A 25677-nucleotide genomic window follows, 5' to 3' on the forward strand; every position below is an offset into this window, starting at 1 on the left:
TTTTAAGGAACTCAGAACACACAGAGACGGGACTCAGTTTCCTATTAATCCCGCCGCTTAGAGAGAATGGATGCCTATTTAGTGTAAAGCCAGGAATCTGGGACACACACGTCACTGCAGTTCTTTAATTTGGTACAAGTTCATTTGGTGCAACTCCCATGGAGGGAAACTTGAGTCTCAAAGTGCGAGTGTGCAACACCCACTGCACGGCTCCCCTAGTTTGTGAGGTCTGTCTTTATCCTCATTGCATTTCAAAGACCTACAGGAGCTGCTGCAACTATTTCAGGTTGTGGCTACAAACTTCTGCAAAGGCTCACGTTTCATACAAATCTAGGACACCAATAAGGAGAACTGGCCCCTGCACCTCTGAATGTGACATCCACTGAAACTGTTCATCTGATGATCATACCTAAGCTATCTTGATATTTGTGAATTGCTAAAATATTTTCAAAGAAAAAACACCTAAAACAGTTTATAAACTTCTAAAGTAGTTTCTTCTTCCGGATTTTGGCTGTGAGGCTTGTGTCTCTTCTAGTTACATCTAATTTTAATGCAGCCACACTGTTTCAGTGGTGCTGCTAACCTTCCCGTGAGAGTGCCGATGATGACGGTGCTGGGGGTGGGTGGGGGGGATGTCTGGTTTCCCCGCAGCCCTCCCTGTCTCCAGGCTTTACATGGATTATTTCATTCCCTTTTCACAAAAAGCCTCTGAGTAATGACTATGCCATTTATTTTACGGCTGATTGAGCTGAGAGAGGCGCAGAGGGGTTAAATTAATGACACAGAGCCCGTAAGTGTTGGATTTGGAATGTGAGTTGGGGTTTTACTCTGCATCCAGGCTTTTAAGCACTGCCTTCTACTGAAATGAAAGCCAGCGTTAAATGGCCAAACGGCAGCGATTTCAAGCAATGTATTCCCTCGAGACTAACTGAACACATCAAAGGCCATCCTCGATCACAACCTTTTGTGGAAGCAGAGAGGCAGGAATGAGTAAAACAAAACAAAACAAAAAAGATTACAGTCCTCTTAAGTATGGTGCGACCTTAAGGTTCATTTCCAACTCAGGGACCAAGAGCAAGCCAGCAAGTTTTGCCTTCAGGGATGCAGTGTCTGATGCTGAGAAAAGAACATAAATTTGCAATCACACAGATAAGCATTCCAAACCTCGTGCTGCTATTTACCAGGTGACTTGGACAAATCATGACCCTCTCTCAGCTTCAGTGTCCTTGAGCCGTAAAATGGGGATGGTAATGTCTGCCTTAGAGGACACTGCAAGTCACAGAGCTGGCACCCAGTGTAAGCAATAGTGCTGCCCAGGGCCTGGCATACCATGGGCATTTAATAAATAATGGTAGCTGACATCTCCGTGGCAAATGCCCTAAGAGTAAATCTGTAGGAATCCTTTGTATTTTTACAACCACAGAAAGAGGTGTCCAAACACCCTGGCGGGCGTAGAATATCTGGAAGTGAAGAATCCATACCTGGCATGACCGTCATGTTACCTAGTCAGCCTAGTAATGGGAGGCAGCAGCACCTCGTGACCAGAGCATCGGAGCTCACTGAGGAAACTGACAACGTGCGTGCAGACAGATGCCCGAGATGCCTACTAGCAAGAGAGCGAGAGCTCCAGGCAGAAAGGCAGACCCTGCACCTTCCTGAACAGCCCAGCAGCAGGGGCACGTGGACATGTCTGCCGACTTCTCAGTAACTCCTGCAAGGAAATAGTGTTATTATTATCACTATTATTATTGCAATAGCACAAAATATTAAAATCACCAAAGCCAGAAGGCCATGCCTGAATAAACAGTAATTCTACTACTTTCTTTGTAGGAATAATTGTCTTACTCTCACTGAAAGATGGCGAAATTGCATTAATCATAAATCTCCATCTAAGTGCCACGGAAATGAATGAAGTAGAAAATCTTAGAAACAGTGACTTGGAAAATTCCACATGGCACCCCTGGGAAGCCCTGAAGGGAAACATAGTGGTCCTCAGTCTTGACTCCTTCTGTGTAGAAATAGGAAACTTACTGGGAACCAATAGCCATGGCCCCACATGGGACCGGCCTATGGTTGGAAATCCTGCATCATAAAAAATACCATCAGGATTTTTTTTTTCATCAAGTGGTCCATTGACAGTTGAGAGTAGTTCAGCAAACTTGACTATGAAGTGGTAAAAAGCATGTGAATAAACAGCTTTTTAATTCCCATGGTTGCCTTCAAGGAACACTAGAATGAGAACTTACTGGTGGGTTTGCTCCTTTCCTGTACTCTCAACACTTACAAACACTCTAACAAAATCACTGAAAACCCGAGCAACTCAGGTCATACTTCACTGCAGCAAATATAAACAAATAGCAAATAACAGGGACAAATCCTAGGTCACCTCAAGAGCGAAGGCTCCGGAACACGCAGAGTTCATTTAAAAGGCAGGATAGCAGTTATGTGTGACTCGAACAGAACACAAAAGTCAAGATTATTTATAATTTTCTACAAGGCTATTCAAATGACCCAGAAGAGACAAAAATCACTCATATGATTTTACTAACAATAAAAGCAAAAAAACCCAAATCCTATCTGTATCTATTTAATATTTATGTGTGTGTACTGATGGTGGAGATAATTTGTTTTGATCACCTGTGTGAACTCAGAGCAGATATATCTATGATTTGCCTGTATGCATCCATAAATATTTCCTGAATGAAAAAAACAAACAAATTAAATTGCCACAAGATAAATACAGGGAGTTAAGAGGAGAAATGGTGGCTCCAGCTCCTGCCTCGGTACCTCAAAGATGGTTTTAAAACCTTGCTGCAAGTTTCGCACGTGGCATATCCTACATATTCACCTTATTTTAAATTTCTTCCTTATGGACTTAAGGCTTACAATTTCATTATTAAAATGGCCAACATTCATATTTACTATATACAAAATACAATTTTAAAGTTATATACGTACATACATTAACTCACAAAATATGACTCCAAAGATAGGACATACATTTTTTTTTTTTTTTTTGCTATAGAAGCAAAAAACATTCATTGCAGAAATGGGGGGGCGGGCAGGGATGGGTCAGAAAAGAAAGAAGAAATTAAAACTACCACACCAGCAACAAACTCTTTCAATATCTTGCTATATTTGGCTTTCGACTTTTTTTTGATGTGTATATACACGCAATTCTTTCTTAAAAATTTATTTATTTATTTATTTATTTGAGAGTGAGAGCACAAGGGGGAGGGGCAGAAGGAGAGGGAAGAGAGGATCTGAAGCAGACTCTGCACTGGGCGTAGAGCCCAAGAGAGGGCTCAATTCCATAATCCCAAGATCATGACCTGAGCTGAAATCAAGAGTTGGACGCATGACGGACTGTGTCACCCAGGTGCCCCTATATACACTTAATTTTTTTTTTTTAAGAGAGAGAATGAGAGAGAGAAAACAGGAGCAGGGGTGGAACAGGGTGGAGGACGCAGGCAGCCCAATGTGGGGCTTGATCCCAGGATCCTGAGACCATGACCCAAGCCCAAGGCAGACGCTTAACAGACTAAGCCATCGAGGTGCCCCTACACTTAATTCTTAAAAATAAAATTGGAATTATACTATATTTCCAACTTAATAACCAGTTTTCTTCAATTAACAATGTAAAATTTTCCTACAACATGAAACATTCTCCATAAACATTTTTTGCAGCAGTACAGTATTTCATTGCATGACTACGAGATAGATTATTTAAATAACTCCGCGGAACATTAAAAATACTTTCATAAATATCTTTGCACAGAAATCTTTATATGTATCTATCTTTGTTTCTTCCTTGGAATACATTTCTTAGAAGTTGAGTTACTGTATCCTGTGGGATGAACTTTCAAAAGACTTTAGATATGGATCACAAAATTTCCCTCCAGAAAAGCAGAATCAGTTAACGTGCTTGGCTGGCAGTAGTGCATGAGAATGTCCGTTTCCCTGAAACCTCACAAACACTGGCTACTATCATTATTACAGAATCAGCTCTTAATCAGGATTTGAGGTCAGGAAGTCTGGTACTTCATGCAACACGCATGGGTCTTTGCTTTACCCCCGTGACAGTATTTTTACTTACAGCCTAGCCACTTTCAGTGGCTACTGGGCAAAGGGATGGTAACATTTTCTATTTGTCAAAATTGAAAATCAAATAAATTAGTTTTGTAGAATTGATGGTCCTCTGAGATGATGTTTTTACAGTCCTTGAGAAACACCTATAAATGTATTCTGTAAGAGCAATGCTTTCCAACCCTGGGTGAGTAACAGTCTCCTGGGGAAGCTTCTGTGAATGACAGATTCCCGGGCCCCCTCAATGACCTATGAATGAGACCCTCTGGGGTTCACTAACTGATTATACTGTGGCTCTTTCCATTTGGTATAATGCCGAAGAACTGAACGGGGAGTGTTAATCTTGGGTCTGACAGGCAAATTTGCTGCTATAAAAATGCTATCCCAAACCAGCCTGCTCAGGTAATAAGAGAGAACTTCTTCAGTGAGGAACCGATAAAGCAGCCATGGAGAACCAGAGGATTCTGCAAACATAACAGGGAAAGCAGCTGCCAGATTCTTTCCACAACAGTGTCAAGTTCTGAATTACTCATGGATAATGAGCATGTGAGTGCCAGGTGGCAAATTTCTTTCCAGTGGTCTCAATTTCAGCACATTTGACATGGACTGAGTACACACTGTAAACACCAAGCAGCAGGGACAGAGATCTCCAAACGGTGGGGACAGCAGGACAACTATGGGGCTGCTCATCTCTTTTCATGGAAAAGGCTGATCATAGTTTTCAGTGAACAAACAAATGGTCAAAAGTTCTCATTACCAAGGCAACAGGTCTAAGTGCAAACACAGAAAATTCAGGAAAGCACAAAGAACATGATTTGCCTTTGATAACAGTATTTCATGATAACAGCCATTAACATATTGACCTGTGTTCTACTGGGTCTATTGTTTCCCTGGCCAGTGAGGATGTAAATAAATCACTATCACTGAAGGGAAAAAATGAGGCACAAAACATAACTAAGAAATAGCAGACAAATGCTACCTTACCAAGTTTGCTTACAAGTGTACAGAAGGCCCTTCTCCTGGACATTCACCTTGTCAAGCCTCACAATGAAGCAAATAGTGGTGTGGCCAAGAACAGGGGGCTCTAGAACTGGGTTTCCACCGAGCAAATCCTGGCTTTGGGCTCACTAGTTGTGGGGAAGACATTCCAGCACTTTCAGCCACAGTTTAGGTCTCTGAAAACGGTGAAGATCATTCTAACCTTCCACAGTGAAAACTCATGAAATATTCGCGGGTGCTGGTATCATTCTGTTTGTTCAGGAACTATGCCTAATATTTAGATTTACCAGAACAGCCAATTTACACAATGCATCTAAACCACAGAAGTTGGTCATAGCATGGTTTTGCAAGCAATTCTTTTTTTTTTTTCTTCCCCATTGACATTGGCCCTAAGTTCTAAAAGTGGGGTTCCAAGGGATGAATGGAATCCCAAAAAGGTTATATTGGAAGCAGCTCAAGTTTAAACTGGAGGTTTGGTATCAAGTCAGGAATGCCTGAATTTTTTTTTTTCTCTAAAAACTAGAACATTTTTGTTTGTGGTAATATTTTATTTTTCTCAACTCAAAGATGGAACTAGGTTTCATATTGAGAAGATAGGCACTATATTTCAAAGCAGTGATTTGGTTATTTCATTTAACAAAGCTATTTCAAGATGCTTCAGAGTTTCAACTGGAAGAGAAATAGTCCAATTCAGCTCATGTATATGCTGGAGGATATTTTTATCAGCCTGTCCAAGAAGAAATGTTGTATGAAAACCCCACACATAAAGCAGAGACAGTGATGAGGGGCACTTTTGCTTTCTAGGGTTTTAGGCACCTTCTTCTCTTCTAGTATCAGCTGTATGTCGGATACCGCTGACCCCAGATCTGGGAGGTTATATCACCAGTCCGTGGTTCCAGAAGTCCCACACAATCACTGCTGGGGACAGCTTTCACTTGTCATTAACTGAACAGGCCACAGTTAGTTTTGGAATGTACTGCTGTTGATAATGTATAGGAAATGTTTTTAGATACGCATGTAATTGAAATCTATTTGTTGTTGAAGATTGACTACGATACTAAAGAAATACTTTATAAAAACTGGCAAGGGACACCTGGGTGGCTCAGTCAGTTAAGTGTCTGCCTCTGGCTCAGGTCATTATTTTGGAGTTCCAGGATCGGTCTGCTGGTGGGCTCCCTGCTCCCCAGGGAGTCTGCCTCTTCCTCTCCCTTGCCTGTCCACCTGTTCCTGCTCACTCTTTCTGTCTCTCTCTCTCTCAAAAATATATATATATAAATCTTAAAAAAAAAACTGGCAAGAAGACTAGCTATAAGCTTCTTATGACTTATTCATAATATAATTTTTTCCTTAAAAATTATTTATTTTATTATCTCTGAGCTTCAGTGAACTTTAAATCATTATAAGGAATGGCTAATACTTTTTTCTTTGATTTTTCATTAAACTAAAAAGATTAACTCATTGAAACGTTTGCAATGTCTAGCCTGGTAGAGCTATAACAATTCTAATTGTGTCTAATACTCATACTAATAGACACTATCATCTGGTAATTATGCCCTGCAAATCCTAAATTCTTAGAGCAATAGCATCTGGTTTTCTGAAATGACCTGATAATGATACGCATAAAAATAAACAATGGTTCCAAACAGAGGCCTCACTTTAAAATGCAGATCCTTGGCTCTAATTCCCTGAACCACTGAGACTGTCTCTACAGGTGGTCTCAGTCTTACATATTGTAAAAAATTCTATAAAATATGTAAGTGTCAGAGTAATTATCAAGACAAACAAACCAAATCCAGTCAGCTGGTCATAAATTTAGCCTATCATATAATGTCACCATAGAATAAGCACTATGAGTGGGAAATAGTAACTCCTGTTTTAAAATAAAGTTATTGGGGTAGCTGAGTGACGGGTATTAAGGAGGGCATGTGTGGTGATGACCAATGAGTATTATATGCAACTAATGAGTCAATGAGTATTGCATCAAAAACTAATGATATGGGGGCGCCTGGGTGGCTCAGAAGGTTAAGCCTCTGCCTTCAGCTCAGGTCATGATCTCAGGGTCCTGGGATTGAGCCCCGAATCAGGCTCTCTGCTCAGGAGGGAGCCTGCTTTCCACCCCCCGCCGCCTGCCTCTCTGCCTACTTGTGATCTCTCTCTCTCTGTCAAATAAGTAAATAAAAAAAACTTGAAAAATAAAAACACTAATGATATGTTGGCTAGCTAAACATAATAAAAAATAAATAAATAAAAATAAAGTTGTTGAATACACTAATTTGAAAAGATATATACACCTCTATGTTTACTCTATTATTTACAATAGCCAAGATATGGAAACAACCCAAGTTTTTTCCTTTTCCAAAGCATCCATTCGGTAGATGAATGGATAAGGAAGACGTGGTATGTGTCTATATATATAGATATGTCTCTATATAAAAAGAGATATATGTACATATGCACACAATGAATATTACTCAGCCAAAAGAAAGGGATAAGATTGTGCCATTTGAGACAACATGGATGAACCTAGAGGGTATTGTGCTAAGTGAAATAAATCAGATTGAGAAAGACAAATACCATATGATTTTACTCCTAAGTGGGATCTTAAAAAAAAAAAAAAAAAAAAAAAAAGACCCAAATCCCAAATGAATAAACAAACAAAAAACAGAATCAAGACCTACAAATGCAGAGAACAAACTGATGGTTGCTAGAGGGGAGGGGGATGGGAGGCTGGGTAAAATGGGTGAAGGGGAGTGGGAGCTACAGGCTTCCAGCTATGGATATGAGTGTATCACAGGGATAAAAGGCACAGCATAGGGTATATAGTCAGCGATGTTTTAATAGCAATGTATGGGGAAAGATTACGGTAGCTACACTCATGGTGAACATAGCATATAATGTGCAAAGTTGTTGAATCACTATGTTGTAAACCTGAAACTAATGTAACATTATGTGTCAACTATACCAAATAAATAAAATAAAATAAGTTACCTCCCACACCCACCAATATTTTTAACTTTCATGAAGAATGCTCCCAACACTGCTTTTGTCTGATACCGTTTCCTTCATAAGCCTCAAGTCCCTTATTTCACCATATAAGCATTGTCAGCAGCAAGCAGAAAGGTCTGTGCTCTCAGCTCCCCTCGCCACCTTTGTATAATCCCTCTTCCATTCTCAAAATCCACTCATCTTGGGAGACACAGAGCTCCCCACGATACTACTTTCTCTCTGTCATCTCCCCACCTCATGACTATTCCTTCACAGCTATCAAGACCTCTGGAACCTGGTTCCCGATCTTTCTCTCCATACGGACTCCTCATTTATTTATTCATTCAAACATATTCGAGCCGTACCATATGTGAAGTACTGTGTGAGGTGCTAGGCGGACATTATTGAAGGAAATATAATCCTTGTTTGCAGGGAGCTTACAGGTCAGTGACAGGCCATAGAGGAAGGGGATATAGACGGGAACAGATATATACGTAACCTATCCAGTGGTGGTTAATGCTCTGAAGGCAGGGGAGGTGAGCAGGCAATGTGTGATGAGGGTAGGCAGGGCAGAACAGAGAAGGCTATCTAAAAAGGGTGCATTTGGAGACTGAGTCAAGTATAAGGACAAACCTGGGGATGCCTGGAGGAAAAGCAAGTTAGACTATGGGGGTCCAAAATGCAAAGGCCCTGAGGTGGGAGCACAACAGAGGAAAATGCTGGAGAGAAGTAAGTAAAAGAGAACAAGGCCGGAGATGGGATCAGAGAGGTAGGCAGAACCAGATGATGAATGAGGTTATAGGCAATGACCAGCAATTCAAGGATTATTTAGAGACAGATGGGAACCACTAGAAGGTTTGCAGCAGAGAAGCGGCTTGTTCTGACATAGGTTTTGAAAGGATCATTCTGACACTCTGTGAAAATGGCCTCCATGTCGGGTAAGGGACTTACAGGCAGGGAAACCAGGTAAAAGACTATGGCCACCGTCTGGGTGAGATGTGACAGTAGCTCAGACCAGGGTGGAGGGGGAGGAGGTGGTAAGCAGTGGTCAGAGCCCAGGTACATCTGAAGGTAGAACCAATAGGATTCTTTGAGGGTTTGGAAGCAGGTGTAAGAAAAAGATGTGTTGAGGATGATTTCTGGCGAAGTTTCTGTCTGGACCAAAAGAAAGGAGAGACTTGCTGCTTATTGAGATAAGGAGGACTGGGAAGCCATAGATTTGAGAGGAAAATTAAGAGCTCAGTTTTGGCCATGCTAAGTTTGGGATGCCCTCTTAACGTCCAACTGGAGATCACTCTTGGTAACTTCAATATTACTGTGGTTGACTTGATATCCAGGATCAGGGCTGGCAATTCAAATGCTTTCTGGGGCCAAGCAGGAAACATAAGCATTGAAGCACGGTAAGGAAAGGCAGGGACTACGACCAGTCAGAGGGTACACGCCCCATCTAAAGGGGAAGACACTTCTAAGCCCCGTCTGGTGTTGCCAATTCAGAATGTGGGCTCCAGTGCTCCTAGATCTTCCAATTTCTTTCTTTCTTTCTTTTTCTTTAAGATTTTATTTATTTATTTGACAGAGCAAGAGAGGGAAAAAGCACAAGCAGTAGGGAGCAGCAGGCAGAGGGAGAAGCTGAACAGGAAGCCTGATGTGGGATTCAAACCCGGGATCCTGGGATCATGACCTGAGCCAAAGGCAGAGGCTTAACCCACGGAGCCACCCAGATCTTTTAATTTCTTAACAGAAAGAAGAATATGGATGTTTATCCACCAAATCTTAGGAGAATAAAAAAAGTTCCACAATCTACTAGATTCTAGAAGTGCTCAGTTAAAGTTCTAACAACAGGATTTATCAGTGTCCTTAATTTATTAATGTATATTGCAAAAAGAGATTGTGTTTAGCATTCCTCTTACTTGACAATAAAACTCTCTTTTCATACAACATCTCAAGGGGAAGGCTTTCTTTGGCAGATATGCTTGGAAGTACTGATTTATGTATAAGTTCTAGATGTCTTAATCAACCCCTCTATTTCCTTTTTGAAAAATGTAGGGCATCTATTTCTTGCAGCTTAAGAATTATAGTTGATCTCTCTGTTTCTGTGTCTGTCTCTTTCTCTCTCTCTCTCTCTCTCTCTCTCTCTCACACACACACCCCCCACTAATTTTGTTAGATGTTCTAACATTGAGTATCAGTCTAGAATGAAATGTAAATGGAGCAATTACTGAAGCCTTCCAACTTGTTAAGTACTAAGTGGAGTCCTGACCCTCTCGTGCTGATGAAGAAACACTTCGTGAAATCACAGGGGCACTGGATCACTGCAATTCCCAGCTCCTCTTCCTCCTTCACCTGTTGTGCTACAGAATTTGGCCACAGGAAGGATGGGCCAATTACTACTATGCGCTTGGCAGATGTTCTTTGTTTTACGTAATCTATGAGGAAGGAAGAAGAGAGAAGACAAATAAATCTGGAATGGCAAGTTTGTAATAAGAAGACAAGACTAATGCCATTGCAGGTCTTTAAAAGTATCCTCTAGGATATATTAAAATATTTGAGGTGCAAGAGTTATCTCTAAAGAATCTGAGCCCATCATCAGTTGCTCACAAAACAGACGAGGAGGGCACCTGGGTGGCTCAGTGGGTTAAGCGACTGCCTTCCACTCAGGTCATAACCCTGGAGTCCCAGGATTGAGTCCCGCATCAGGCTCCCTGCTCAGCGGGGAGTCTGCTTCTCCCTCTGACCCCCCCCCCATGCTCTCTCTTTCTCTCTCAAATAAATAACATCTTAAAAAAAAAAAAAGCAGTTGAGATCGGTACATAAAAAGATAAACAATGGAAACATGTCAAGTGCTGCCAAAAAGTTCTATGAAAAGTTCAGAGAAGGGAGAGGGCAAGGTGGGGTTGAGTGGTCAGTGAAAGTTCCCATGAGCCAATCCTTGAAGCCCAGAGACAGGGATGGGGCGGTTTGAAGAACAATGAACAAACAAGACTGTATGGGGTGGGAGGCAAACGAGATGCTGAGGTTGGATCAGATCATGGAGATCATGGGACACAAAGGAAGGAAATCTGGCCTTAATTGTGTTGGCAAACAAGAGTCTTTGAAGGGTTGTGAGAATGAATCTGCCTTAGTAAGGAAATTTGATCTCACAAGGCAGTAAGAGAGACAGTGAGGCCAGAGAACCTGAATACTGAGGTGATTGGAGTCTGGGCTAGCGAGGAGACAGCGGAAATAGAAGTGGTCACATTATGAAGAGGAAATAATAAAATCTGTCAGCCTACTGAATGTGGGAGGGCTAAAGGAGAAAGGATGGCTTGGACCCTGGGTCCGTGAGAGAATGATTATCCTGAGAGCAAACGGACCTCTATGTATTAATTTTAGATGTAGTGGTACATCTACGTAGAAATGCCCAATCGATTAACTAGTGATCTAGAACTAGACCTTGGTAAGGACAGGTAAACAGTATGCATTAAGGTATCATTGTATTCTCTGCTGTGTGCAAATCATTGACTTATATGATCCTTTTATGAGGAACAGGATGGACTCAATTTGCATCAATGTCTATCAAATCAGGAAAATGGTAACATTCGAGGAAGACTAATTTATCACACTTTCTCCCCATCCCTTCACTAGGAAAACAGTCACACACAATAATAGTACATGTAAAAACCACTGCATCATAGGATCCCACAGGATCACTCAAAAATCCCGATTTCCACAAGTTAATACTGGATGTTAGGAAGTGATGGAGACAGGGAGGGAGAAACAGAACTCTAACTGTTCTCTATTCGCTCCCCTGAGAGAGATGAACCAACACCAAACAGGAGGCAGGAAGGAAGCAGAGGAGAGAGTATTGGGGAGAGTTTGAATCCACTGAGATAAACAGAAACTAAAGTAAACCCTCCTTAGCGAATAATGACCTTTTGAAAGTTGTCTCGGTTTACAGACACGCTGTTTTATTCTCATCACAAGACCTTTCATTCACGAGGCAGCCAGGAGTCACGTTTTCTACCTTCAGACTCCCTCTGCGGACCGGGGTCTTGGTTTCTCCCCGTTGTTTTGCACAGGAGCCCCAGAGCTCAGGGGCAACAGGCCGCCCCACAATGCACAACAGATGTTTCCATAGCCGTCATCCATCTTTTCCATTTGCCACAATTCTCCGGGGTGATCTGGGTCAATTCCATCCTTGCCTCAGCAGCTGGGACGGCCAGGCTGCTTAAAGTGTCTTTCAGTTGCAATGCCCAGAGCAAAGGAGAAAGGGAGAAGGCGTAACAAGAAAGGACAGGGAGGCAGGTGAAGGATAATCTGAAATCGCAGACTTGGAAAGCCTCTCAGCATATAGCTGCTATTTACTATAAATGTGTTTCCATTTACTGTACTTTCACTTTCTTTTTCTATATGAATGCAATGCAATAAACATTTTAACTGTGTGTAGTCATAAATTTAGTTAATGGTATAACTGCTTCTAGTGAAGGGAAGACGTCCTGTTTGAACTCTAGGACAAAGGACACCAGTGTCCAAAATACTGGTAGCAGAGATATCTGCCTTAGAACCCTTAGAACCTGGGAAAAATATACAGGTAAGGATTCTCTGATTCTTACAGATAACCCAGCAATCTCTTGCTAGAAATGGGAGGAGTGTGGGGAGGGTCTGCAGACTGAGGCCTCCCAAAGGGAACACCCCAGCAGTACATTCCCACCATCTAGAAGAATGAAGTCACATTGGGATTGGTTGTCTCAAGACCCACATCTACAGTATGGACTATGAAATAACCGAAGTTCATAGTTCTGGAACTAGGCAATATACCTTCAACACATAAAACAGGGAGGAAAAGCACTGCAAGAATGATTTACTAAGCAAATGTCCCTCAAAAGGAACATTTTTATAAATAGTTCACTAAACCTGCTTCCTGTAAATTTCCAGTTACACCACAAAAAAATCCCCTCAGGAGATTTTGTCATGATGGCCAACAGCAATATGCAAACAACAACCTGTTTTGACCGTGAAGACAATTCATAGGACTAACTCCCCCCACACAGCCCTGGCAGGTACAACAGCTCCTGAGGTAGTAACGAGGTAACTCTGTACACAAAAATAAGGGACAGAATTGGTTCCACGGAACTAAACAATTATTTATTAACAAGAACAGTAATTATTTTATTAACAATAATTTATTTTCTCTACTGACTCTACGCATTAGCAGAGCACCCCCTGCTCTTAATTCTCTGATACTATGATTTTACTTGTTTCCTAATGCCTGAATCTGTCACCACATTTCGTGAAACACCCAACAGAAGTTTGTGCTGGGCAGGCCAGTGAGAGACTTGTAGGAAGAAGAACTTGTACAGGCTCACATGCCTCCTCCTCCTCCATGAATAAAGAGAGAGAGAGAGAGCAGAGAGTTCAACGGCTCTCACTCTTCGAGTGCACAGTGAAGAGGAAAGCAGGGCTTCCCCAGCCACCCCTCCTGGTGGTCTACACTCTAAAAAAGGATCCTAAACAACAGAAAAACAAGAGCAGGGTCTTCATGGCATCATCAGGTAGATCTACAAACAGAGTTTTCCTGTGGCATAAAACTCTTTGCAACAATATTTCAGAATTAATTACCGAGCCCATCATATTCTAACGGTATTATATTTGCAGAAAATAACAAAATGCACTTGGTACTGTTCTCTTACCTGCCGACTGTCCCTATGGGAGGATGTTGAAGAAGAGGCACTTCTATGGGTCGGAGTGGAGGTTTTATGAGCAGGGGATATGCCCTTCTCGTCTGAACTCATAGCTGCAGTTAGTCTAGTTGTACGTACTTAAGACCATCCCAAGTGTGTCTCAAATTTGCAGACAAAGAAGTAGATGATTTTTCAGCTTTAGTTCCATTTCATGAATCAGGCTTGATCAGAAAAAAAGAAGGCAAATATTGAAGGTGTCCAAAATACCTAAAAGCAAAACAAACAAACAAAACCTCATATAATTAAAATATAAATAAAAAACCATTATATGTAGGAAAAAGTAACAAAATGTTAGGGAAAGGAAGAACTCTAACATACTAGGAAGTATTATTTCTTCCGCTAGATTTTAAGGCAGAGGCTAAAAGTGTTAATATGAAATAAATATCAACAAGGAAAATGGAAAGAAACCATATGCTAAGTCAAATTCTTCCCTCACATTCTCTCTGTTTTAAAGCAGATTACAGTGTTATGTTCTGGACCCTCATGCCAAAGTGTATCAGTTTCCTCCCCTGGAAGTTCAATTCCCTGCCCAGTGGCTTATAATAAGAGCTCAGCCCACGTCTGTCTTCAGTTGAGTACAGTCAAGTCATGTGTATGATGGTTAAATCCAACACAAAACAGACACAAAGGGCAAAAGGGTTCATGCATTTTCTGTATTGTGTGATCAAGCATTTAGGAAAGATCAAGAATACACTTACCCACAGTTATTTGCATCTCAAGACCATGGCATACCTACATATGGTTTTCAAGGCAGTGACCAACAGGCTCTCAAGAATCTACCGAAGGGGGTGCCTGGGTGGCTCAGTGGGTTAAGCCTCTGCCTTTGGCTCTGGTCATGATCTCAGAGTCCTGGGATCGAGCCCTGAGGAGCCTCTGCTCTGCGGAGAGCCTGCTTCCTCCTCTCTCTCTGCCTGCCTCTCTGACTACTTATGATCTCTCTCTGTCAAATAAATAAATAAAATCTTAAAAAAAAAAAAACAACAACCAAAAAACACAAAAGCATCTACTGATGGATGGGCACGTTCTGAAACTGGGGTAATGCTTAGAATTGCTTCATTTAGCCACAGCCAAGAGCCACTTCATTTTTCACTTGGATACACGTAAGGAAAGCCTGAACTGTAAGTGCTAGGACCAAAAACTTATGTCTGAGAGAAGCACTGTTCAACTGGCAACACAGATCACTAAAAAAGGGGTTTTTTTAAAGGTAAGCATGACAGTGTAGGATGAGAAGCTTACCCAACAATCTGTGACCCACAGACTGACCACTAAAGCAGTCTGCTTTTCCAAGAAGACAGCAAGACCAAATTCTAGCCCCCATCTTAATGATAATACTCCTTGAAGGAAGTATAGGACACTTGGGTAAGTACGACAGCACAGTTTGGAAGAAAAAGTTCCCAGCAATGATCAGAAAGCAATCTTAAGGCTAAAGAAAAGTGAGACCTGAACTTCAGTCCAGAGGAAGAGACAGCCAATCAGAAAATCAGAAAAGAGTAAAGATGGAGGAAGATACATGGCGAGAGAAACTCACTGGATCTGGAAGTCAGAGGTATTCCTGATCAAGCGGGTCTGAGCTGTCTGAAGGGTGAACAGGAGTTAATCAGGTGCTTGGGTGTCCAGCCTGACGTGATCAAGGAATTAGGGCTGGCCGTCATGATTACAGCGGCATGATGGGTCAGAGAGAGGCAGATGCCAGTCCCCGTGGGGCCTTGTCAGCCATGTTCAGCATTTCAATTTTTATCGTAAGCATAAGAAGCCATAAAAGGGTGTGGTCTAACCAGATTTCTGTGTTTAAAAGGATACCTTGACAGACATGAGGAGAACCAAACTGGGGAAATAAAGAAGGTGAGGGAAGCCCAATCAGGAAGCAAGAGATGATGGTTAGAGAGGTGATGGGAAATTGGGCATCCAGTCTGGGCAGCTGTAACTGAATATGAAGGAGCGGGGGAGGGAGGGTGGATGGGGGAGTCGAGGAGAAGGCAGAGTTGAGGAGGCCTCCTGGGTTTCCGGTATTCTGAGCGAGGGCTGGCCAAAAGAAATCTGGGATTGACAGAAAGTCCCGAGTACAGTTTGACCTGTTGAGTTTCAGGTATAACTGAGGCATTCAAATGGTGACAAACACTTGGAAATATAGTTCCAGAGCTCAGAGTAATTTAGGCTGTGGACAAATGTTTAATAGGTTATGTTACCAAGATAAATATATTGTATGATTTATGTAGAGATCATGTAAACTCTGCAAGTGCAAGTAAATTTTATACAGGTCTGAAATAGTTGCATTTTCTAAATCTGCAACATTATGTTCATGGGTTATCAATGAATTAACCCTGAATGTGTTAATCAGGATTTTAATGGTAACCTGGCTACAGAGAATATTCAAAAGAACAGTCCAATAAATTACATTATATCATAAAATTATATTATTATATTAAAACATTATAAATATATATTAATATAATATTAATATAATATTAATATAAATAAAATATATTATCAATATATTAATATATCATATAACATTACTATGTTAATATATTATTTGTTGGTTATATGACATAAATATGTTAATATATTATATAATAAATTAATGAATTATATTGATATGATAATAATAATGTATTATTACATTATAAATTGGGAAAACTGGACTCTCTAGTGAATAATACTTGTAATCCTTTCTTAAGATTTCAACTTCATTGGCACCACCACTTAGCTCCAAAACTGGAAAGTTTTCTCTTGAAACAAAACTGGTCTTTGCATTAATAGAAAGATAAAGAGCTGTAGTGCTCTTGCATCGGCTGGAAATCAGGTTCCACTGAGTATTGTCATAAGGCAGTAAGAAGCCGACATTTGACAGATGATCATCTAATTCTTTTATTATGTGAAGGGAGTCTAATGAGTGTGAGTAAGATTTCTCAAGCCAAGCTCTGGTACCAGCAAACAGAAAGCAAGAACACTGCTTAGGTCCTTGATTTGAAGTACTTTCTGGTCCAAGACATTGTACAAGATGCGGACACTTGAGCTAAGAGCATGGAGGTTCTGCGACGTGTTCAAGTGCCCCCAAGGGATGAGGCTGAAACAATCAAACCTATTAGACTATTATCCATTTGGAAGTAAATTCAATCCACGCTACATCAAGAGCCAACATTTCCTCTTTTGAACTTTTTTTCCTGAACCACAGCCAACTCCCAACTGCACTTTCCCCATTAACACCAATGCTAACACCTTGGTTCTTGTTTTAATTTAAAAGGACATTTTCAGGGTCGCCTGTCTACGATGACGGGGCAACATTTTGGTTGAATGACAATTATGAAAATCTTGAATAATATCAAGAATGAAGAAAAGGCAATTAAGAGGACTTAATTCATTCCAAGAATCATTTTTGACATTATTGTTGTGTCTATTAATTTCTGAATTTTTTTAACAATGAGGATTTCAAGTGCCTAACGTTGAATGAGATGATCTCTAAAGATCACCCCGATCCGATTATCAATCAAGTGTTTGATCAAGTGAGTAAGTTACACCTACTCTTTACTTTTAGAGTGTAAGAATTAGTGTGACATTAAAAATAATTATTTCGGGGTGCCTGGGTGGCTCAGTGGGTTAAAGCCTCTGTCTTCGGCTCAGGTCATGATCCCAGGGTCCTGGGATCAAGGCCCGTATAGGGCTCTCTGCGCAGCAGGGAGCCTGCTTCCCCCCCCCCGCCTCCCCCCCCCCCGCCTCCCCCGCCTGCCTCTCTGCCTACTTGTGATCTCTGCCTGTCAAATAAATAAATAAAAGCTTTTTTTAAAAAAATAAAAATAATTATTTCATCTCTATCAAAGCACATGTTCATAAATTGTCCAAACAAAATTCTAAGCCAAGGATTTGATTTTACTTATTTTTTTGAAAGACCATAGATTTTAAAGTCTATACCAACATAATTCCTAAACTTAATGAGAAAAACATTGTTGCTGAAAGTAACAGCAATACAAGAGCTGAACATCTAATTTTCCTGTTTCCTTCCCCATTCATATCAGTGGGATCACTACAATCGCTTTAAAAAGTACTCTAACACTTGCATTTACACTGAGTGACATAAAATTCAGATTTATGACCCAGAGACCTAACTAAAGCCTGAGGTGGCAGGGAAGACTTCTAGAAGCTGCTGTTCACAGGCACCATAAATTGCATGTGTTCATCTGAAATTGAACTGAGATGAAACACCTGGAATCCGACTATGTAGGCTAAGTTGTGACACGGTAATATATAACCCCCAAATCTCAAGGGCTTTCAAGAAAGCTTTATTTACATTTCTCATTTACATGTCCTTTAGAGGTCAGCTGCACCCCCATTCTATATCCTCTTCATTCCAGGTTTTAAGAGTAACTCCCACAGGACAAGGGAAAACAGCCATGGTGGAACCATGAGCTAGTTCTTAAAGTGTTTGCTTGTAGGTGACACGTGTCACTTTCACTCACATCTCATTGGCCAAAGCAAGCCAAACTGAGTCTGATGATGCATGAAAGTAAAATGCATCCAATATAAGGGAACAAATACTTAGGGTCAATAATCTACTATATTCACCATAGGAAAAGATTAAAAGCTCATATGATAATATTGAAACTGACTCTAGTTTCATCACCTAGAAATAACCCCAGTTAACATTTGATTTTACTTTAACCAAAGTGGGAAAAGAATGTCCACTCTATCTGTAAGACACTCTTCCATACTGGTAACAGCCTTCTTTGTGAACAAAGGACCGCCAGTATCATGGCTCTGAATCACTACATATTAAAACCACTACGCAGCTATACCATGATCCATTTGACCATGCTTCTACTGGGACATTTAGGCTGTATTCCGTGTATCTTGAAACAATGAGATTTATCACAGAAGAGCTCCTAATAACTGTTTGCTTTTGATTATTATAAAAATGACCCTCTTTGTTCATTTTAATACTTTTTTGCTTTATTTGATATCATCTGTTCTCCTTCTGTTTGCAAGTGATTAATGCAATTTGTACATTCTTTTACATTGAAACTTTCTGTATCATTTTGTATTATCTATTCCCTCCTTAATGATTCCAATATTAGTGACTTTTTCCCATTTCCATTTAATGTTATAACTAATAGTTGGATATATCTCTGCCCTATCATGTTATACTTTCTGTTTTATGGTTCTTCTCTGTTTCCTTTGATGCTTGATGGCTTTTCCTTATAATATAGATTTTAACACGGTTTTAACTGAGTTTTATATTTGACCTTAATGTGAAAGATAAAATTCTGCTTGTAACGTTCTGTTTCCCTTCAAATTGCTCTAAGTCCTGTCAGAACCCACAGTCTGCAAGTGAGAGAGTCAAGAGTAAAATGGTATCCTTCTAGTCTCCCTTACAATGTCAGACCTTCCCCACCCTACCCCCAAATCAAAATTATATCTTCCCAGTCCTTTTCCCAATCTTGGTGACTTAATTGGGAGTTTCAGAGAATTATACTTCATATTCTAACACAACTGGGAGGAAATGATACCACTTTTTTCTGGGTGAGACCAACTAAGGTCTCCAAGCATGAGGACAGATTGTACGAATGAATTCTGCCCTTTCTCAACCAGTCTCCTTTTCTGCAAGAGCAGCTGAGGTCTGTCATAATCAAGACCTTGCTCAATCAAGATTTTCCTCAACTTGGGAAATTGCCTTCATAAAATTAGGTCTAGTTTTGACATTAGATTCTGTTTCAATTTAGTGTTTGGGTTGTTGATTGTCTTTTTCAATATTTGCCTATTTACAGACGTTAGATGATCCCGAGCAGGAGTCACAGGGGAAAGCATTCCTGTTATCAACTGATCTTATCAATGCAATGTCACTGTACTGCTGGGTGGAATAAATTCGTTTTCTATCCAGATCATCACCAGAGCAATGAATGCCTAGTCTCATTATATATTATAGTCATTATGATGTCATTATATATTCAAGGTTTTTTCCCTTAAAGAGAGAAGGTAGGGAATCTTTTTATTTTCTATAGTCATTAACCCCCAAAAAGAAAAAGAAAATCAAGGGCTGCTTTCATAAAGATAAGGCATGTCTTCTAAAAAAGATGGTGGTTTGTAAGATTTGATAAAGATTTTCCCAGCAAATGACTAAAAAGCAGGAGCTAAGGGATTTTTTTAAAAAAGAAAAAGATCATTAGTACTTTTCACTAAAGAATAGTGGCCACTACATGCCATAAAATGTAAGGAATCACTGGGCTCACAACCAAACCAGTATGTATGAAACCCGATATACAACTCCCTTCTTAAGACAGTCCAGTGGCGTGGTAAGAAGAAAGTCTGGCAAACGCCACCAATTTCCCCTAGATTAGAGAGGCAAGGACCAGGAAGCACAGGGACAGGCCTCGCCACTGATTAATAGCTTTCTGAGGCCATGGAGGAACAGCAATCCCGACACACAAGCACTGGCCTGCCTGGTCTTTTTCTGTTTTTCTTAATTGTGGCTTCCAAACAGCATGGTGGGCATGTCCCAAACGACGCCCAAAATACAGCCACCACCAACCCCCACCCCACCCCCCCGGCAAGCCGTCTTTACCAAACTAAGGAGGAAAAAAGCACACAGACAAGTTCTCTGATCGTGATGGCTGAAGACTGGTCACTCTCCACCCTCCTAAGATCCTTTACTAAGGAAATGAGTAAGACAGACCTATGTTCTACCTCACTTAGCCCTCTAGGGGGAGTTTTCAGAGGGTCTGAATGCTCATCAAGTAAACATGAAGGGAGTCAAGGATAACAGGCCCACGTACTCTTGAGAAGGAGCAGATTTCACATAAAGAAAAGCAAAGTAAAAAAAAAAAAAAAAAAAGGAGTGTGTGTATGAAACAATGTGAAAAATTATTCCCCCAATAGGAGAGCAAATTATTCTGTGCAAGAGATAATTAGAGGGCTAATCTGGAATGTTAATCCTAGCAATAGAGAGGGTAGTTTTAGAGTACCACTGCTTTCATACTTTCACAAATTCAAGAAAAAAAGCCTCCGAATAAGAAATAAGACAGGATGAAATGCAATGGTAACTGGCAAAGGTAAGAAATTAAGGAAACAAACAATGACACCACAAATTTAAAGTAATTAAAATGGCATTAATGAAGCATCAAATGATTCCCCCAAAAAATCTAGTCAACAGATAGGTTAAAAAGATCAAGTTGAAGAAATCACCTTGCAAATGGCAAAAAGGGCAGGACAAGTTAACAGATAATGGAACCCGAATCTACAGACATGAATAGCCCTGAACACAACCATTGAAAAAGAAAAGAAATAATGTTCAAAAATATACCTGAACACAAGGAAAGCTTCGACTTGGAAAATTAATCTTTAACAAATAAAGCAAATATCTGGGGCTCCTGAGTGGCTCAGTGGGTTAAGCCTCTGCCTTTGGCTCAGGTCATGATCTCAGGGTCCTGGGATCAAGCCCCGCATCAGGCTCTCTGCTCAGCAGGGAGCATGCTCCCCCCCCACCCCCCGCCCCGCCTGCCTCTCTGCCTACTTGTGATCTCTGTCTGTCAAATAAATAAATAAAATCTTTAAAAAAAAAAAAAGTGAGCAAAGAATATACAAAATAATGTAATAAAAATATTTAGAAATGTAGAACATAGCTAAAGCCATGAGGAAAGGAAAATTTATGGTCTTAATCATTTGCATTACTAAACACAAAAGAATAAAAACAAATGCACTAACTTTATAATTCATGAAATTAGAAGAGCCAAATATAGGGAAAATATAAATAAATGTCTTGGCTTTATTGACTTATTTTACATTATTTATTTATTTATATGTTCATTTCTGAATATGTAGAAAAAGTATACAGAATGAAGGTCATAAAAAATACATAACCAAGGAATAGAAGAAACTAAGTTATTAGATAATTGTCGCAATCTATAAGTAACTAAAAGCGATAACTATTCAAAAGCTAAATATTCTATAATCATCCTGATTTAAAAAGTATACCATTTAATATCCATCCACAAATATTTAAGAAAATTATAAATTCTCAAAATTATAACTTGAGAATTCTAGCCCTTGAGAAACTCTGATACAGGTTCTTCCCAACTTTCTCGAAACTTCATGATTACAAATATGTTATTTACTGGAAATCTGCCTAAAGAGACTACTTGAGTGCCCTGTGGCTATCACAATGACTGGAACCAGTATGTCATATGCATCTGACAAAGCACTCTCAGGGAGGGATCTTCCAGACAACGAGAACAAAAAAAGCCCCTGCAGCTGTCCAACTGACCCTTGGGCACAACCAAGGCCAAAGAAAATGAACAGGGTGGGGGAAGGCTCCGTAAAAGCTGCCTCCATGGACCAAGATGTGGGGAAAGCTGGGGATCTGTCCCAGGGCTGGATCAGCAAAGGGCCTCAGTTAAGGGAGTAGAAAGGCCTGGGGTGGGGGGTGCTTCATATTCTGGCAAGATAGACTCCCTTTCCTGAGCCTTTCCCACTGTGAGTTCCTGTGTCCAGGTTCAAAGACCCATGGTCCACCAAAGACCCATGGTCCATCAAATTTCCATTCCTGGGAAAAGCACCAGAGAATGCCAGGGCATGGTTCTAATAGCCTCATGAAGGGAAAATCAGTTCTTCATGGATTTCTCTTCTATATCATATGGAGTAGGAGGGCAGCATCCCAGAGAGCCATGAGGTACCAGCAACGGCACATCCCTTTCAACACACAGCACTAGCAAATGAAGGAGCACACGACTCCAAATAAACAGACTGCTCCTATACATAAACCTAAACAAATTCTTGGGAAAAGTGCTAGAATCAGTGTCACATTGGTTTGTGAACCAGCTTAAACTTCCTCTAATGATTTAAGAATTGTTCTACTTATTAATTGGTAACTTTTCATATCAAAGTTTTCCTGAAAGTCAGCTGAAGTCAGCCATCTTTGAATATCACACTAATCTATTAAATTATAATGTGGCAACGACCTTATTTGAAAACTGTAATTTGAGCTGATTTTTTTTTTTCCTGAGCTGATGTATTTTGTAACAGGGACATATGTCCTAGATTTAATAATTATATATTCTTTCTAATCTAGTTTTAATCTTGTAATTGGTAGGAAACTTTTATTCCAGGAATATGGCTCAGCTCTTTCCTCTTACTTTAGGTTTTTTTGGGGTTTGGGCATTATGCACTAGACTATTCTCAGAACTGAGTCTTCAAAACCCTGTAATCATAAAGAGATTAGGGAATTGGTCCTTATCCTGAACAACCAAACACTTCATACTACTTCCTTGAGTAATCCTTCTCTGGACATCTATGAATTTTATAATTAATAAAACATAAATGGCCTTTCAAAAAATTATCGAGTAAAAAAATAATATATCAAACATACTATTTTGAGGTAGGGACCTAAAAAACAGATCATCACCTCCTTTCTAGCTTTCTCTATTGAGTCAGGAGAAAAATACCAATAAAAACAGCAGCCTCTAACCATGTGTCAGGCCAGATGTCACACTTCCCAGCCAGGAACTCTTCTGTTATTCATAGTATACAGATGACCAAGGTAGGGTTTAGGAAATTTATTAAATAGGATCCTCAGTTTGGTTTCCAAATCTATTTGACCTCAAAGACCATGCCACAAATTCTTACATTGCTATTTACCCTTAATTTACTAATTAATTAATAAATTAACCAAATGACAAGTCTAGGTTGTTTTTTTCTTTTTTTCTTACAGGATGGTACTGATGGCAAGCAATACAAATTTATAGAGGTTTTAGCCTGGGATTCATGGATGGATTTAGCACATTCTTTAACCTAGAAATGGGGCGCCTGGGTGGCTCAGATGGTTAAGCATCTGCCTTCGGCTTAGATCATGACCCCAGAGTCCTGGGATTGAGCCCCGCTTCGGGCTCCCTGCTCAGTGGGGAGCCTGCTTCTTTTTCTTTCTCTGTCTGCCTCTCCCCCTGCTTCTGTTCTCTCTTTCTCTGTCTCTGTCTCTGTCTCTCTCAAATGAAGAAATAAAATCTTTAAAAAATAAAATAAAATAACCAGGAATGATGTGGAAAGTGCTGGGTATACATGCATCTTATTATCCTATGGAGATATTCACCAGCTTTCATCAGATTATCAAGTGGCTAAGAATGTACATCCTTGAGAGTTCATATTTCTAAGATTACTGTTACCAGTATAGGTTAAAAAAAACAATCCATGGGCACAAAAGCTGGACCACATATTTAACAGAATGAGATCACAGGACATTTGATTCTGATGGAAGTGTGTGCCACGAACACTTTTGACAAGGCCGTTTCAAGTGTCACTTTGATAATTTTACCAGAGCTAATTTCCTAAGATTTGTCAGCCACTTTTTCATTCAGCATTTGATTTCTGACTCTTGCTAACAAGTTTTGAAATGAAGCTTGGTAATGTCATAATTCCTGTTTTAACAGGAAAAATAATATTGGGAACTACAGTTCCCATGACTGCTAATAGGTACCGATTGTCAGCAGAGTGCAGACCTTTTGGCAACAACAGGAAACATTAAAGATTTGGCTTCTGCTTTGTGACCTAAAATAATAATGCATTAATCCGTGTTGACTGCGTATAAACTGTTACTGAGGCACCAAGTGACGAGTAGCAGCAAATGTCCTGTTCTCTAGAGGAATTTCCTGTCAAAATAAGCGTTTCTGTACTGAGCTGAGGTATACTGAAGAGTTGGCTAAAGCAGATAAAATGGTTTAGGCTGAAAATGCACCTGAATTTAACTCTGATGCACTGTCACTGGGAATGTAAAATGGCATAACTGCTATTGAAAATGGTAATGGTGGGGACACGTTGGTGGCTCAGGCAATTAAGCATCTGCCTTCAGCTCCAGTCATGATCCCAGGGTCCTGGGGTCGAGTCCCACCTCGAGGGGGGGGTCCCTGCTCAGTGGGGAGTCTGCTTCTCCCTCTCCCCTGCCCCATCCACTCCTGCTCCCTCTACCCATACTCACTCTCTCTCAAGTAAATACATAAAATAAGATAAAATAAAATAAAGAGAAATCTATTTTTTAAAAAAATGGTATGGAGGTTCTTCAGAAGTTAAAAATAAAATTACTACATGATTCAGCAATTCCAATTCTGGGTATATACCCAAAAGAATTGAAAGCAGGGACTTGAACCGATATTTGTGTATCCATATGCATCGCAGCATTCTTCATAATAGCCAAGATATGGAAGCAATTCAAGTGTCCATCAGCAGATGAATGAATAAACAAAATGTGGTACATTCGTGCAAAGGAGTATCATTCGGCCTTAAGAAGGATGGAAATTTTGATACATGCTACGATGTGCATGAACTTTGAAGACATCTGGCTATGTAAAATAAGGACAAATATTGTAGGAGTCTACTTATATGCGGTACCTAGAGTGGTCAAATTCACAGAGGCAGAAAGTAGATGGGTGGTTGGCAGGGTTTGTGAGTGGGGAAAATGGAGCTCGTGTTTAATAAGTACAGAATTTCAGTTTGGAAGATGAAAAAATTCTCAAGAAAAGTTGTTGTCTGGGGTGGGGGGATGGGCAAAATGGATGAAGGGGAGTGGGAGCTACAGGCTTCCAGTTACGGAATGACTAAGTCATAGGGATGGAAGACACAGCCTAGGGAAAACAGTCAATGGTACCGCAATACCATTGGAGGGTGACAGATGGCGGCTACACTTGTGGCAAGCACAGCCTAACATAGAGTTGTCGAATCCCTGTGCTGCACACCTGAAACTAATGTAACATTGTATGTCAACTGCACTTCAAATAAAAACAGAAAAAAGTGGTTGTCTGAGTCTACTGGGGCGGCTGCAACAAAATACCGTAGACTAAGCAGCTCATAAACAAGCATCTATTTCCCACAGTTCTGGAGGCTGGGAAGTCCGGGATCATGACACCAGTGGATTTGG

At 40.3% G+C, this 25677-nt stretch overlaps 1 protein-coding gene across 6 annotated transcripts in view; it reads right to left on the bottom strand.

Annotated features, from left to right (window-relative positions):
• OSBPL6 (oxysterol binding protein like 6) overlaps positions 1 to 25677 on the bottom strand; it is a 206096-nt gene that overhangs the window by 73136 nt on the left and 107283 nt on the right. For 4 of the 6 annotated variants that reach the window (XM_080797948.1, XM_080797946.1, XM_080797947.1 and 1 more), the window contains exon 3: positions 13740 to 13997. In XM_080797948.1, coding sequence (XP_080654074.1) covers positions 13740 to 13841 — 102 coding nt within the window. In that variant the 5' untranslated portion in view covers positions 13842 to 13997. Of the gene's footprint in view, positions 1 to 13739; positions 13998 to 25677 lie in introns of those variants that run through there. The other 2 variants (XM_080797949.1, XM_080797944.1) reach the window with 2 other exon arrangements.

Source organism: Martes martes (assembly GCF_963455335.1).
Source record: "Martes martes genome assembly, chromosome: 3".
Classification (NCBI taxonomy): Eukaryota; Metazoa; Chordata; class Mammalia; order Carnivora; family Mustelidae; genus Martes; species Martes martes.